The following is a 16,531-nucleotide window of genomic DNA, read 5'->3' as shown; positions in this document are numbered from 1 at the left end:
CACTCTTGGACTGTGATGAGCTCCTTTTCAGTGAAGTGCAACAGATCAGATGTAATTGGAGCTTCCCCCAACTGCCACCACCACAGCAACCAAGCACAAACAAATCCTTTTCAGAGCTCTCTGGGTTTCTGATGGTTTTTTTCTAGATGCTTCCCACTTTTGATTATTTCTGGCCACCATGTCTCAGTGTTAAAGTGGCACAAGATTTACAGAGGAGAGCACTATGACAGTCTGTGTTACATCTGCAGAGGTTTTCATCTTTAAACCTGTATTCATACAGACATGGACCTGACCTTGGTGAGTTTCATTCCAGATGCATAATTTAAAAAAATAGGCATGAGTGTATTTTGCTAGGAGAAATGAATGAATCACTTATTTGGGGATATTGCAAGGAGTTTTCTTTTGTAGAATCAAGTGTTTGCAGAGCTTGAAACTCAAGAGGGAACACCTTGCCTCTGACATGTAGCTCTGCCAGTTCCCTTAGTTCTCTCTGCACTGAGGTTCTGTATGTGATTAAAACATCCTCTCTCAAAAGGTACCTGCCCTGATTTTGAAGTACTAGAGGACAGTGTCACTGTGTGAGGGACAGTGTCACTGTGTGAGGGACGGTGCCATTGTGTGGGAAATAGCTCCATTGTTTCACTGCTGGTGTTATTTGAAGTCTTCCCTAAACTTTCCTTTGTGATAGTAGCTTCCAACTATTGAGTGAAAGATCCTGTATGTACCTGGAACTGGAAACATGCTCACATGTGGCTGTTGGTCTCATGCTACTTTTCTTTTGCTGGACTAAACAGACAAAAAAGATGGTTCTCAATCCGAATACACAAGTGTTGGACGAGACCAGGGAAAAGCTGGTTCCCTGTTCTGTAGTTTCATGTCTCTAGCTGAAATGTGCAACTCTCAGCTCTCTTTAATAAAAAAATAGCTTCAAATGCTGTATTTTTTTGTATGAACTGAGAAAAGATGAACATGCAAACCAAGTTCCTGTATCCTTTGCAATTACTTTCTCATTTCTTATTCCAAGCATCTGTATAAATTTGATGGAAGTTCCTGCTGTGGGCAATCACAGCTAAACACTGAGTCAAGGATACAAATGAAGTCTGTATTTTTAAATGTTATTTCAGAAGTCCTGTGCAGTTAATGCACTAAAAGCCTAACAGTAATTTTTTTCAGTCAGACCACTTTATGCACACAGTCAGGATTTGGCTGTGTGTAGCATTCTGAATGCATCTCAGTGCGGACTTGATTTTCTCATTGGGTCTTTTTTTATTGTTCTGTCCTGTTTCTGGAATGCCAAACAACGATGTTGTAGCACTGTTGACATGCAGATCTGGACTCTGGCCCTGCAGACAGCTAAGGAAGGGCAATAATGCCACCTTATGTCCTGATTTGTCGCTGCTGAGCCAAGTACTTTCCTGCAAGGCAAACACGTTCTGAGCATGGAATGCCGTGTGCTGAGTCCCCCCTGCTTTCTGGAGTTAGGCCAGAGAGAATCTGAGATGAATCTGAAATTACTGGTGTTTTGGTAGAGAATTGTCTCCTACTTCAGATGAGCTTGGGAGCATGAAAGTGTGTGGGGGGGAAAAAAGACAATTTAGCTCCAAAGTGCTAACATCAAAACCTTTGAACACAATGCTGCAAGGTTTCAAACCTATTAATATTTACATTAAATGCTTCCTGAGTTAGTAATTTGCACTACTAATTTAAAATATTTTGAAAATAAATGACACTAAAAGTGGAACTGCATTTGAAATTTACAGGCAGTAGGCTTCTATTTGCATTTGACTGTTGCATTGTTTTCTACAAAAATTTTAATTTATTAGAAAATGTAATTCTCTGAAACTTAGCAGGAATGTATTTTATAAAAATAGTTCAGGTAGTAGGAGTTAATTGAGCATGGCCAGATTCAAAATTAGCATTTTATAAGGTTCTCTGATTATTGGTTTGCAGTCCCAGTCATTTGAAGGGGGGAAGTGTGATTTAAGAACTAAGGAATACAGTGTTTTCACTGAATTTCTAGCTGAGAATGATGTGGAGGGCAATCTGCTGGAAGACCATTACTATTTTTCTCACATAAAAGGGTCATAGTCCTGCCAAGTGGAACTTACTGAAATAAGCAGAAGTCGAATATGATGCTCTCAGAAAACAGGTGGACAGATGAAGCTCCTTCAGGTATAAGGCAAGACTATTCTTCCCAATAAAGACTTTTTTCCCTCTGGTACAAATATTTTCTCCATGTTATTAATTTTCTGTTGGGAAGTTGTTAAGCTGCTCCAAACACAGGCACACTCAGAATAAACAGGTTTAGAACACAATGCAATGAGCCAGTAGAAGTACAAAGATCCTAATACTTACAGGTGCCAGAAGGCCATAGCTACAATTTTGTGTAGGTGGGGCTTGCAGAAAGTCTGAATTTGATAAAATTCTGTAAAAATTTTGCAAGCAGGCATGTGATCACGCTGGATCATGGCAGAGGAACTTCTGCAAGGGTTGGTGACCTTCAGAAAAGAGAAATATTTCCTGCAAGGCAACAAGTTCAGTCTCACAGGGAACAGGTGTGTGCTTGGTTTCCTACTGCACATGTTGACACACCTTTAGGAATTTGCCACAGTTATCTTATTTTTAGTAAGTTGGGGAACTCACAGCTTTAGTGGTCAGTGAATGTTCTTACATGGGTCAGCTGAATGCCTCAAATGATTCTCTGGAATTGGGAATTTATACAGGACTCTTAATTCAGCAGCACTTCAGGGCAACCAAAGCTGTGCTTCCAGTTACAGGTGCCTGCTCTTTTCTCTTCCTGTTTTCTGGGGGCTGCATGCCCGGTATCCCACATTCTGTGGGGAAATACTGTCCTTTTCTGCGGAAATGGGCACACAAGGAGTATTTCATTTCTCTCAGCCACAGGAAAAATCCCAATAAACCAAGCACAAGCCAGGTTTTGATCTTCCTATTACTACAGCATGGATTTGTTTTTCTTCATACACAGATCGCACGGTAGGGGGTTGCTGTTGTCTAAGCAACTCCTTTGGGATGGAATCCTTTAGAAAGAAAGGAAAAAAATCCACTCACTCTCCTGCTTTTGTAATCTCATTCCAGGGTTTTGGCATCATCTCCCTGTGTGTCTGTTGTGCAGTTTAGAGAGCTTTTTACTCTTCCTTTGCTATCTTTATGCCCTTATGGGTTCCTTTGTAGGTAACACCTCCTTCTTGGATGAAGTTCATTTCATTTGCTTTCCTCCTGAACCCTTATCTTCTTGGTTAAATAGAGTGCTGAAATAGTTGGCAAACTTTGAGCATCTTTAATTATCATTAGCAAATTGTTGAGAACACAGCAGACAATTGACAGTCTGGTCTTCAGAGTGCCATTAAAAGAGATTAGAAAAGACTGTTTGTGTGCGTTGTACAAATTTGTTTGTTTTCTAGCACCGAGAAGATAATGGAAATGTCCCAGCCAGGCTTGGCTGTTGCCGTAGTACCAGCCAAAGCCTGGGACATGCGAGTGAGGCATCGTTGTTCTGGGTTACCCAGGACCTCTGGCTTACTGAACCTGGCCCTTGTGAGCAGAAAGCTTGCAGGGCAAAATGAAATCCCAGTGCACACTGACTGCCCTGCCCCTCCTCAGAAATCTCTGTCTGCATGGCACTTGCAAGTGGATTATGAAGCCACTTGCATATAATGACATCACTCAATTATGTAAATCAATACTGTACAGGGTGAATATCTCAAATAGATAAATGTGTAATGTCCAGAAAAGATCAATAAAAATGCTTTAGTTAAGAAAAAACAGAAGACAGGAAAATAAAATACGGTCCTTAACATTCTCAAGGGCAGTTTGAGTTTGTAGTTAATGATTGCTCAGCCTGTTCTCTGATGTGCAGGAGGTTAGGACTGTTTAAGTGTTTATTTTGTCTCATATAAAAATCACTCTCATTTTACGTGTGCAAGAACACCTCTAAACATTTGGTGTCACTAATGCCTTATGCCTGAGGAGTTTCCCAGGATAAACCTCCCCAGCACCAGTGTGGAGAGGGAATGTGGTGAAACAAGGGCCAGAAGGATGAGGCTCTGCTGCTGGCCATAGGTCTCTTTTCTCAATTTAAATTACCATAGAAATCTTTCTTGGCTGTGTGTGTCCAACAGGAGAGATGCTGGAAACAGCCTTCACACTTTGCAGAAATTCATCTGGCTTTTCCCTTTGCGTTGCCAATGTGTTTCTCACAATGAATTTGTCACTTTGAAGTGGAGCTTAACAAAATGTCTTGGATTTCTCACTTCCATCAAAATTCTGAGTGGTTGTATTTCAAATCAGTGATACTTTCTCTCAGGTTTCCTTGGAAATATGCAGACCTCTAGGAAACACTTGCAAATGTGCCAACTTCAAGCTTCTCAAGAAATGTGGTGGGTTTGATGTGATTTCTCACACTGTTTTGCTGACAGATTCACAGTTACCATGGTTGTGTGGATATCACTGTCCAAACTCAGCACAGGTGGATATTGCAGTGTTAGGTGGAATTCAGGGGTGTCTGGAGAGGGTTTCCAGCTGCTCTGGTGGAATATGCTCCAGGATCTCTGATGCTGCGTTTTTCTCAGCTGAGCTGCCCAGTACATGTTACCATGGCTCATCCTTTGAGACAGCTTGGATATGCAGGAGAGGTTGTTCTGATTTCCCCACCTGTGAAGTGTTAAACACTGTTTTTAACAGAGAAGGGCTGAGAATTTTGCAGGCCCTGCAAATCACCAAGTGATGATGTACATCACTGCCTGTTTTTTTCAAATAACTCCTGAAAGACCTTCCCTGTTAGAGACTGGAGTCTCCTTGCCAAAAAATGTTGTAGTGGCTAAAGTTTTATTTGTGTTCAAGGGAAGACTGGAAAAATTCAGAAAGGAGAAATCCAGTCAGGTTTACCAACCACTGAAAATATCCTTCTGACTTGGGAAGTTCCTGGGCAGAAAATAGTCGGAAAGTGGAGGAATTTAAGGGAGAAGTGTCACACATCTGTATACTCTGTTTAACTACTGAGACCATTGTTGAGGCTGCTTACTTAGGGAGGTGCTCACTCTGATCCAATGCAGCTAACATTGTTTCAATATTGTTTTATTATTTCTGTATTATGTTTCTGTATTTCTATATCTTCTATTAACATAATTGTCTCCTAACCTTATATTCCAGTCTTAGTGTGAACTGAATTCTCAGATAATTTGGGTATGAATTGAGGTATTTCCATACAGAGTTGAATGAATCCTTAAGCTGCAGACCACTGGGCATAGAAGGGAATCTAGATTTGTTGCACAGGTTTTATTTCCTTAAAAAGTACTATATTACTGCAGAAAATAAAGTTTGTACTTAGTGTCCCATGAATTGTTCCCCCTTTTTTGTATGGATGCTATGCGTTGGGCTCCAAGGGAAGCACCTGTGTGAATCCCACAGGAAAAGCTGACAAAGCTGCTGTCTGCAGCTCTGTGTGGTAGAAGGGCAGCAGGTAACAAATACTGAGCATCCCTTTTATCCACTTTGCCAGCCTAATATTAGTTAATCCACTGTTAAACCAGATTTGGGTAGGATGTGGGAGTAGCTATTGCAGTGACAGGGATGAGGGAACATTTCCCCTTTGTAGGCAGGGACTCCAGCTGAAGGTCTGAGCAGCTGCTGGTCTGAGTGTGCTTGCTGTCCCCTGGGAAACCACACTGACAGAGTGGCTTGATGAGACAATAACAACACAGGTGAAAATATTCCAAGTTTTTATTCATGTCATGGTAGACTTAGGCAGAGAAACTGTAATTGTCAGAGTAAGCTTCAGAGGTGGGAAGAAGGCTCAACCCAAACAGTTGAGAAGTGAGATTTTGGCCTTTCCTGCAGCCCCATTGCTGCAGCAGGTTTTTGCCCGCACCCTGGTGGAGCAGTGTCTGTTTTCACGTGGCACTGCATGTGATGCAGTTCCTTGCTTCTTCCTCCTTTTGACCCCCTAATCAATTTTTTCCACTTTCGTTAGGGAAGAAACAAAAGGTTTGGTGGGGAGAGAGAAGCAATTTCCTTTTAATTGCTTGTTTGTCCTTGTCTGTTCTCCCATCTTTTCAGATTTCTCGGAGGAGGGTTGGGAATGTTTTGTCTCTCTTATTTTCTCTGGTACCGATGGAGAAGAATGACATTTTCTGCTTGGATAGAAACCAATCACTTCCCCAGACCCCTTTGAAAAAGCTTAATTTGCTCAACTAGTCAGTATTCCATCTTCGTTAAAAAGTCCCAGACTGGAATTTGGATTTAATCCTTTGACTCACGTTTTTCCTTCTTTCCTTGCCTTCTACATTCCCACTACTTTCCAAAGTACTTCCCTCACCACATTTTTTGATTGCTGTGCACTCAAGTTACCCTTAGCTCAGGAGGGAAAAGGACAAAAAAATACCCCCAAAACAAAAGCAAATAAAAAGCCCCTCACCAAAGTAAATAAATAAGTAGACAGAGAAAACAGGCTGCTAGTTCATTTTCTTCTGCCTTTCCCTTAAGGCATGAGGTAATGCCAAACTATTCAGTGTGATGCAACTGCCTGATGGACATTTAGAGAATCCCAGCAGTGGCATAAACAGTTTACCCAAGCGCAAGTTGGCAGGGAGACCAATTTCTCCAACAAGAGACTATTTAAAACCACAATGTGATGCATTTTTAACATTTTTATTCAGCACAGGATTTAATTGCTCACTGACAAACCACCTAGACATTTGTGCTTGGGTGTTTGTGACTGGAATTGTTTGCTATCTGTGGATTGTTTCAGAGCTGTTCAGTCGTCAGCTGCGAGACTGATGCAGGAATGAGGATTTGTTCCCTTAGCTTGCTGCCTGAGATGGATCAGGAAGGGTTTTACCCTTTGCTCATGTCTTGCCTCTTCAATTTTTCTCCTGTTATTTCTACCTTGCAACCTTTACCCTTCTGCCAGCTTGCACACAGAGGTGGGGGTGGATGGCATAGGAAGGTGTCCTTGGCTGTATTAGCTGCACCTAGAAATGAGAACCTGCAGCATGGAGAAGCTAAGTGTGTTGCTGAGGGATGTGGAGGTGTCTGTGGCATGGAATGGGGAAATAGCCACAGCTCCTGCCTTGGAGCCACCAGGATGCCTTGGTTGTGTGGATGAGCTTTGCACTCACTGCCTTTGCAGCAGCACAGCTGACCTGGCAGAGCTCTACAGCTCTCCCTCAGCTGTGCCCCTGTGGATTATGCTGTTAACACAGCCTCTGTGGGCATTGATACAGCTCCTCTGTATCCACACACCTTGGTATTCCAAGCCTGGGAGGAGTGTCACTGCATACCAGAAATGTTGCATCACTCCCCATCAATGGCAAACTCTGATCCTCTATCATCTGCACATTTCTTTCATGCTCACCTGGCTCTTGAGGTTGGCTTAACCTTACCAATTAAAACCACTAGCACTTAAAAAATATGGTGCAGCAAAGTCAACTCGTTGTTATGTGGGTCTCACAGGATTCACAAACTCAGCTGAGTTGTGGCCTTGTGTGCCAAATGTTTTCATATCTTTTGGACAGAAGTAGTTTTGTGTAAGTCAGTGAAGGATGGCAGAGTCACACACACAGCCCAGCAGCTTTACTTCATTAGAGCTATCCAGGCAGTTGAACCCTAGCAGTATCTCTTCAGAGATGTCAGCAGTGAGCTGGTATTCTCTGGCTAAAGCTCCAGAGTAACCCATTTGTTTACCTGTTGGACTGTGGGAATCACTGTGTTTTCCAAGGTCTCCGTTTCTCCACCTGCTGAGAGGCAGCAGTGGTGGTTGTCCTCCTTCGTGAAACACTCAAAGGCTGCTGATGCTGGGCTCCCTGCAGGCAGGCACTGCCACCTTCTAGGAGGTTCCTGCAGGTTCTGATCATCTGGATATAGGGGATACAGGAGGAGAGCCCAAGTAATTCCATAAAGTCACACTCCCAGCAGCCTCCCTCCCATCTCAGCACAACTTTGGGAACTCTTTGCTTAAGTATTAATTATCAAATGAGGCAGTGCAGAAGCACTGAACTGATTGGTTTGGTTGGATTGTCCGTTCCCTTGGACCTCCTAGGCTTTTTATGTTTTTTTCCCCTTCTTTTATTTTTTTACCTTTTAAAGCAAGGCAATGGGTTAAATGTAGTGACTGTGTTGACGTTGCACAGCTCCTGATCCTGTCAGATCCTTTTGCTGCCATTGCATAGGAAGTCACTGCAGAAACACATTGCTGGGACATTGCTCTTGATGCCATCTCGTTGCATGGCAGGAGTCCAGGCCAGCACCCAGGAGTGAGTCAATGTATGAGATTAGTTTAATCCTCTCTCAGAATCCTGTGATGGGGAGGGGAAGGACAATAACCCAGTGCCAGCGTTTATTTTGTCCACAAGTTCAGCTTGAATAGGGAGGAGAAGGTGGTGGTGGTGAGGAAAGGAGAGGGAAAAAGCCTTCCTGGAGTTCATTGGGTCTGGAGTGGTGCCAGGCCTGGGGGGGTGACTCACGAATGGGGAGTGAAGAAAAGGAGGGAAAGAAGAGTGGAATGATGATTAGAAATCACAAATGAAAGAATCTTGAAGAGGGGGGTGTAAAAAGAAAACAACAAAAAAACTTCTCTGCTTCTCTGAATATGTGTGTGTGGGGGGGAAATTCCTTGCCTTTTCTAAGAGTCCTATTCATTAGTAAATGCCCTGCTGCCAAGGGAAAAGGAGCACCCTGTGCAAACTCCTTGGGAGGCACCTACTGGCTCAGCCTTGGTGCAAGAAAAATACTGTGTCTGCTGGAGTTTCTCTTGTGCTCCTGTTTCTTACAGGGCTCTTTTGGTCTCATATCTCCTACTCCAACCTCACATCACCATGCATACACATCTCTAGGCACCCCAGAGATCTCTAAGGACAGCCCCTGCAGTCTGCTTTGCATGTGGAATCACAGGGGATTCTCACTACTGCCTCACCTCTGGGTACTGCTGCCAGTGCACAGTTCCACACAGACCAGACCCCTTATGTGGAATCACCAAAATGTAGCATCCAAATGTAGGTGGGACTTCACATCCTGGATGTCTGGGTGGTTTGTATAAACCACAAATCTGTGGTGTGTACCTGGACAGACTCAGCTGCCTTGCCCAGTGGGACCAGAGACAGGCTGGGCTGGGTGCCCCATGGCTCTGCCTGACAGCAGATCATCTGAGCCCAGCTCCTCCTTCTCCTGTAGGCACCCTGAATGCGAGCAAGCATCAAGAAGAAAGGCAGAGGTGCCCCTGGGAGGCAGATTTTGGAGGCAGTTTAAGTGCCTCTTTTGCGTATCCTTCCAGTTATTTACTAGTCCTTTTAAAATAAAAGAGCATTACGTATATCCTGCTCCCTCCTTCATGCAAAAAGCAGCTTGTGGATGGAACTGCTTTCCCTGCAGGCCTCGGTGCAGAGCCCCAGCTGGGCAAGGCTTGCAGCTCCCCTTTGCTGGGCACATCCTGTGTCCCACCTGTCCCAGCCACAGGTTCTGTCCCCAGTGCTTGCTACTGCTGAACCTGCTCTCCTGTTCCTAAAGTCAGACGCTGTCTTTTGTTTCAAAACACTCCCAGGAAAGGTCCATCCCCCCCTTTATGCTGTGACTCGCACACCCCTCGGACCCCTCTCCCTGCCACCTCCTCCCAGGGGCTCAGAGGGAAGCTCTCAGCAGCAGTACCCAGCTCCCATCTGCCTCTCGTCCTAGCAGAATCTTGCCTTCCTGGCTATTATTTCAGCAGGAAAACCGGCACTTGCCGGCCTCCAGCGGCAGCTCTGACCCTGGTTCTTATTTCTCGGGCAGCGGAGCCCCGCAGCCGTCACGCAGAGCATCTGCTCTGTGCTTCCTCCGGCGCCTGGAAAGGGGCTGGGGGCAGCCTGGAGGTGGGACATGAGTCCCGGTGCTGTGTAGGTGGGACAGGAGCCCCGGTGCTGTGTAGGTGGGAGGTGAGCCCCGGTGCTGTGTAGGTGGGACATGAGCCCCGGTGCTGTGTAGGTGGGACAGGAGCCCCAGTGCTGCTCCATGTCCATGCTGTGGGCAGTGCCGGGTGTCCCTCGGGAGCGCTGTCCCGTCCCGTGCCCGTCCCGTGTCCGCCCGTCCGTGCGCTCAGAGCCCCATCTCGCGGCATTGCCGGAGCCAGGGCTTTCAAAGGGACAGAATTTTGTCTGACATGGCCTCAGGAGGACATGATCCAGCCTGGCAGTCCTGGGAAAAAGCTCCCTCCTCCAGCGAGCAGCTCCTTCTTAGTGTCTCTTAGAGTCTCTTTCTTAGTGTCTGAACTCTCTGCCGGCTTTTTCCCCTTTTGCTCCAGTAAGACACACACCATTTTCTTTGAAAACATTGTGAGTAAAGATAGCAATTATTAGAAAAACATATTATCTAGGAAGATTACTGGATAAAGGTAAAATACATCCTAGCCCCTGGTGAGGAGCCCCAGGGGAGCACAGATCTCTGTATGTGTAATGTGTGTGTGATTATTTTATTTTCTTTAAACCAGATGTGACGTTTGGACTTGAATTCAAATCGGATCTAAATTTCTTCACAGATCAGGTTTCTTTTGTTCTGGGACCTCATTTAATAGGTGGACAGCTAGAGAGGCAGAAACACGTTTCCTGGAAGCAGCCTGTGTAACGCTGGATTATTAGGTATCAACAGAAATGACTGAAATGCCACATGTGAGTGCTGAGCAGATACAGTAACGTTTGTGGAAAACCTATACTTTATTGTGAGTGCTACAAAGAGCAATTGTTTAATCCACAGTAAGTGTATCTGAAAACTGGAAGTGTAATTGTTCCCGCTGTTCTCACCTCAGTGTGCCATCAGTCAAGCATGCTGCGAGCATTAATTTTTGCCTGTTCTTTTAAATTCCTTTGTGCTACTTTTTAACTGATCACCTGGGCTCTCTATCGGATAAGGTTTGGTGGGAGGGGAATCTGAACAAGACTCCCCAGCTCTTCCCAGCCCCTGCCAATGGCCCTGGCTGTGCTCCTTATGGTGCCCACTCCTCACTGACAGCAGAGTCCCGTGTGTTTCCAGCTAAGGGGAATGAGAACTGCAGGAGCCTTGTAATCCCAAAGAGGTTGTAGAGACTTTGCTGGCAACAAACAAGTTGAGGTGTACATCAGAATTCAAACTGAGAGCCCTGGATCACCATCCCCCAGCTGATGGGTCCATGTGCAGTAACACTTCACTGCAGCACATCCGAGTGTGACAACACAGGGCTCAGTTATCCTGGGTTTTCAATTACTTCACAGGAAGCTATTGGGAAAGAAATATTCCTGGAGCAGCCCATCAAATCTACAGTTTAATTCCTCTGTATGTTTTTCTAAAGTGATCTCAGATTGTAACTCTTAAAAGTGGAAATCCAGGGGGTGAAATTTGCTGTGCAGTATAGAATATGTGAAAGGGGTAAAGAGAGAATTCCATTTGTGTTACTCTGCTCCACTGTGTGCTGAGAACTGCCTGAGGTAAACACGGGTTTGAATTGTGCAAGATGTCATTGGTACTCAAACCTGAATCACTGTTCTTATAACTTTCTTGTGTAGGAAACACATACTCAGGGATTCTGTTGCTTTACATTTACATAACTGACTAATGTTAAAATATAGATCAGATTTTATCAGAGTTTTACAACCCTTCCCTATGTGCTTGGCTTGTCCTCATTTAACACCCATGTAATTGCTAAAGCAAAATTCCAGTCAGTGAGGAATTGCAGGAAGTGTAAAGCTGCAGGTTTCTTTTGGGGACTGTTTTCAGAAGCAGCCTTTATAATCAATGTTGCAGCCTGGTTTTTGTGCAGAATTTAATGTAGTTCAGACTCTGTTATTTTATCTTTAAGAAGATGTATAATCCATTATGATTAGCCAGCTCACCTGAGGGAAACTGAGGCAGAGCATACATCCATTGTGTGTGAAGGCAGAGCAACAGGCCTGTGGGAAGGACACTGGCTTTAATAGTGCAGGTAACATTTTGCATTATTTAACTTACGAATACATCTAACTGGGGGCTGGCTAAATATCCATCCTTGTTTTCCTGCTGCCTTGTTAGACACTCTGCTCCAGAGTGGGATAGTAGCTACTGCTGTGAGTAACTTGGCCTTTTCTCTGCATGGCAGTAGTCTACTGTAATGTGTGTCACCTCTCTCAGATTCAGTGACACAAAGCATAATGCTTTCTTTCTTGGCATGCTAGGCACCTGCAGACCTTCTAATCTGTCACGGTAATAAAGACTTTACCTCCATCCAGCTCCAGTGAATGGTGGGGTTTGAGTGCTGGGAATGGCTGCAGATGCTCTATTGCATGTTTAGTGACAAATGTGTGACACTAGTGTTGCAATCAGTGTCTTCTATTGCTGTAATTGTAGTCAGGTTGTTACAGTGACTTGCTCTAAACCTGATCGAGTATTGTAAATGAAGGTGCAGCTCATTTATTAAGTTCTTTGAAGTTCTTTTGAGTGCATAAAACACAGAGAATTCTGGTTTTAGGGTTTTGGTGTTATTTTAGTTGTTTGATGGTTGTTTTTTGTTCAGTTGGGTTTTTTGAAACAGAGTCTTTCCTATGTGCTTAGCAGAATTCTGATGCTCGTTCAATGATTATTTATCAAGCTGCTTTTGGTGTGGTTTCTCTTACAGCTGGGATTGGGCTTTGTTCAGATTCCTGCCCTAACCAGCTCTAGAGGATGCTGCTGCTGTGGGGATGGCCACAGTGCATTTTTGTGCTTTCCTAGGTTCTGTCCCCTCTGATGCAGCCTCTCACACATACAGCAAAAGGTTGTGTCACACTGGTGGGACAGTGAGCTGTGTGGTGCAGATCACCTGTGGGGCTGTGAAGATTTCCTCATGTCTCAGGAACTCTCGTGGGTGAACAATCGCGGGAGTTTTGCCATTGACGTCAGCAAAGCAGTGATTCCACCCCAGGCCCCTAAGGAGATGTGATGGACACAAACCAGGGCTCTCCAAAGAGCTCTTCTGGATCCCATTACTCACCTCCCACGCCAGCCCTTCTCCCTGCTCAGCCCATGGCACAGCCTCGGGATATTCTGCAGTCTGTGTGTGCACAGAACATCCTCACTGCAAATTGGAGATAATGGCAGCACCTTGGCTCAGTGACATCCCTTCATGAGCTGGCTCTGTCCTTGCTCAGGCTCCTGTACCTGCAGAACCCTCTGTACCACGCTCTGTGGTTTTCCTGGTGCTCCTTTCAGTAAGACCAGCTGCCAGCTCAGGTTGGGGCAGTTTTCATATTCCTTCCTCTCTCCTACAACAACTGCTTAGATAACCAGCACAGCTCTGCATCTTCCTGGCTGAAAACCACAAACCTTTGTTTGAAAAGCAGGTCACTGAGCAGTGTTTATAAGGGCTCAGATTGATTCTGAGAGGTTATAAAACCCTTCCTAAAGCTCATTAAAAGCCTGTTGCACAAAGGGAGTTGCAGCTCTTTGAGGAATCATCTCAGAGCTGTCACAGAAAGGCAGCTTAATGGGAACTGTCATGTATTGTTTTGGCTTGTGAGTGATAGAGGAAAAGAAGATGTGGAAATGGGTAGGGGTGTTCAGCTGAGGGAAGCCATGTCCTGGGCTTTTGGCTGTTAAGGGTATTAAGTGTAGGCCATTTGAAGGCTGTTAGCCTGGGGGGAACCTATAGGTTACTGAGGAATAGCAACATCTTGGTAATTGAAGAAAATTTCGGTATCAATACATGGGAAGTGATCAGAAATAGGCTGATGTAATTCCAGGAGCCTTCCACTGTATGGCTGGACTAGCTGCAGGAGAGCAGCATTCTTAAAAACTGGAAAACACATAGAATTAATTGTGGGAAGACTTCCAGCCTGTGTTGAATCTGCACACATAAGCACACGCACGTATTTTAGCAAATTTATTTTTCTGTTCTGTTTTCAGGTTTATGTGATTGATTTCAAATTTATTAGGGGCTGAAATGCTGTCACTGGACAAAAAAAAATAAATTTCTTTGGTGCAGAAAAATGACAGTTTGATTTAAAGTCTGTTGTGAGTGAGTGTTTGCTCCCTACAGCTCCTATACAGGCAGGCAAGCATAGAATTATGTGGTAGATACACTAAATGTTTATTAGTTTTTCAAGGCTAACCACGAAGTGGAAATTAAAACCAGAAGTGGAATAAACTCTCGTTCTTGAGGCTTTCCCTGACTAATGGAAGGAAATGTCTGTGGGCTGGTTGGTGATTCACTGTCCACAGCAGAGGCCCCTGTCCCAGCCTGTGAGTCGTGGTTGGAATTATCTGCTGGACTGATCAGATCTGGCACTTCCTGCTTTCCTTACCACAGGGTGCCAACACAAAGTCATTATTTGTCTTTGTGCTCTGAGCTCTGGTTGCAACTCCTTCCTCACCACACGGAGACAGCAGGAATGCACTTCAGAGCCCCCTGACAGATCAGTGCCCTGTCCCACCCTGCAGGGAGCTGGGACAGTCCTGCCTGAGCTCCCTCCCAGCACTGCCACTCAGGCTGCACAAGGTGCCTTTGCTTCTGCAAAGCTGCAACACCTAAACCTTCAAAGGGACAGTGAGAGTTAAATGCAGGTTCTTCAGCTGCAGAAAGTGTCTGCATAGCTTGGGTGTTTCTCTTTGCTGCCTCGGGATCTCTGATGTGCAGCTTCTTGCTGGGTGCCCTCTGGCAGAGGGACGTGGTGCCTGTGCAGACAGGTACACACAGACACTGCCACTTTGCAGCTGTAGTGCTTTGTGCTGCATGCAAAAGCCTTTTTGTCCTCAAGAGGAAGACGTTTTGGATTTTGTTTCATTAAGTCAGAACAATGCATGCCAAAAGGATCAAGAACCTAATGGAAGAATCAGTCTTGGAAAACTGTTTATGTGGAAAGGTTACTGTCACTCCAGAGGGTTGGTATGGCTTTGCTTGGATCAGGTGGTGCTTGAGAGTGATGGAGCACTTCACCTGAGCAGCAAGATTCAGGCACTGAAAAGTTTCAATTACTCCCTTTGTTCACAGGTGAAAGGCAGAGGAAAGAAACTCTTTCAGGGGAGAGGTGCAAGGGAATTTGCTGCTGGCCAGCATCAGTTCTGAGAGGCATTTGACCAAAGAGAAGGATGACTGGCACTGGCAGATGTCAGCTTTGCACTGGAGAGAGCAGAGTTAACTACAGACAGAGCCAGCCTTGCAAAAATCACATCTGTGATGCCATAGACAGCAAATAACCTGAAAGAGTGGGGTTTGTCTCTGTAATAGTGACTTACAGGGCCAAATAACACTTCTCCAAACCTTTGGCTAACAGCCATGGAGTAATCTTTAAATTGATGCTGTCAATATGAAAAATTATAATGTATATATTAGTTTGGAGAGATATATCTATATTACTGTTCCTAATCTGTATTACTAAAACCCTTTTTCTCTTTTTTTAAAGTAAGTCTCACTGGGTTTTTGGCATCTCTGTAGTCGATTTGCCTCAACCCAGTTTCATTCCCAGATTTGACTGGTCAGGTTCCCTTCAATCCACAAAGCTTTTTAATGACAGCAGCATCGAAAGGAAAAATGACAATTCTGTTGCCATTTAAATTAATATTAGATCACAAATATGTTTGGGGACATTTTCTCCCAACCTGCACATTTTCAGCTTTCCACATGGTAAAAGATCTTTTCAAAGGAACCACTACAGCACTTCTTTTGTTTTAGCATGTGATAAGGTGACCATTACCACGCCTCTCTGATGTTTTGTTGTAAATTACTGGGTAGTCATTGCTGAGTTTGCAGCATCATTTTGTCTAGAATATAAATGAGCTGTTGTGTGGGACTATCTTATTCACTTGGATTTTTTTTTTTTGCTCCTTGATAAATTGAATTACTCAATTTGACTTAATTTGGTTCTTGCCTCACAAGTGTACATTTTAAAAGAAGACAAGCCAGAAAGGAATCAAAAATAATGAAAGCAGAAACTCTGTTAACTGTTCCTGAAATGTTTGAAGGCAGTTCTTCCTTTTTCCTCTCCATAAGTAGGGATGGTTTTTGCTACCAACTACAGCTGCACAGTGCCTGGTGCAGGTTGCATTTACCAGCCCTTTGCATTTGCTTGTGGCAAGACAGCTGAGGCACTGGACCCTTTGTTCACTTCTTTTCCAAGTGACAGTGAGCTGTGTTCTAACATCATGCTGTGATGGAAGGTAAAATGTGTCAGTGTCTGCTCAGCACAGAATTGCTGCTCTGTCTCCCAGAGCTCTGCACCACCTGCAGCAGGGTCCTTCTCCCTGGATTTCACAGGGAAACTGTACCCGGAAGAGAAGAGCCCAGCAGCACGGAGGGAGTCTTGCTGGAAGTCCAGAATGAAAGCCTGTCCTGGCTTTCTCCCCGTGAGGTGATTAAAGGACATTGTGTGCCAGGCACTCCCCATTCCCAGCAAAGGCATTTCTGCACAAAACAGGACCTGCCTCTGAGTTGCTGCCCTGATGTGTGACTGCCACCACAGTTTTCATCTGTCAAAAACAAATATTTTTTTCTCAGCTGCTTTGTTTAAACAACCACTACATTTAAATTAAAAAGAACTTCCATTTAATATCTTAGAAGAATTGCTTT

At 44.5% G+C, this 16,531-nt stretch overlaps 1 protein-coding gene across 1 annotated transcript in view; it reads left to right on the top strand.

Moving 5' to 3' along the window:
* The first annotated feature begins 103 nt into the window (after nt 1–103).
* The window catches only part of OSTN (osteocrin), a 114,255-nt gene continuing 97,827 nt past the window's right edge, over nt 104–16,531 (top strand). Inside the window, exon 1 of the mRNA XM_033068853.2 lies at nt 104–297. Coding sequence (XP_032924744.1) covers nt 283–297 — 15 coding nt within the window. The 5' untranslated portion in view covers nt 104–282. The remainder of the gene's footprint in view (nt 298–16,531) is intronic.

Source organism: Catharus ustulatus, chromosome 10 (assembly GCF_009819885.2).
Source record: "Catharus ustulatus isolate bCatUst1 chromosome 10, bCatUst1.pri.v2, whole genome shotgun sequence".
Classification (NCBI taxonomy): domain Eukaryota; kingdom Metazoa; phylum Chordata; class Aves; order Passeriformes; family Turdidae; genus Catharus; species Catharus ustulatus.
This window is presented reverse-complemented; position numbering and strand designations above follow the sequence as displayed.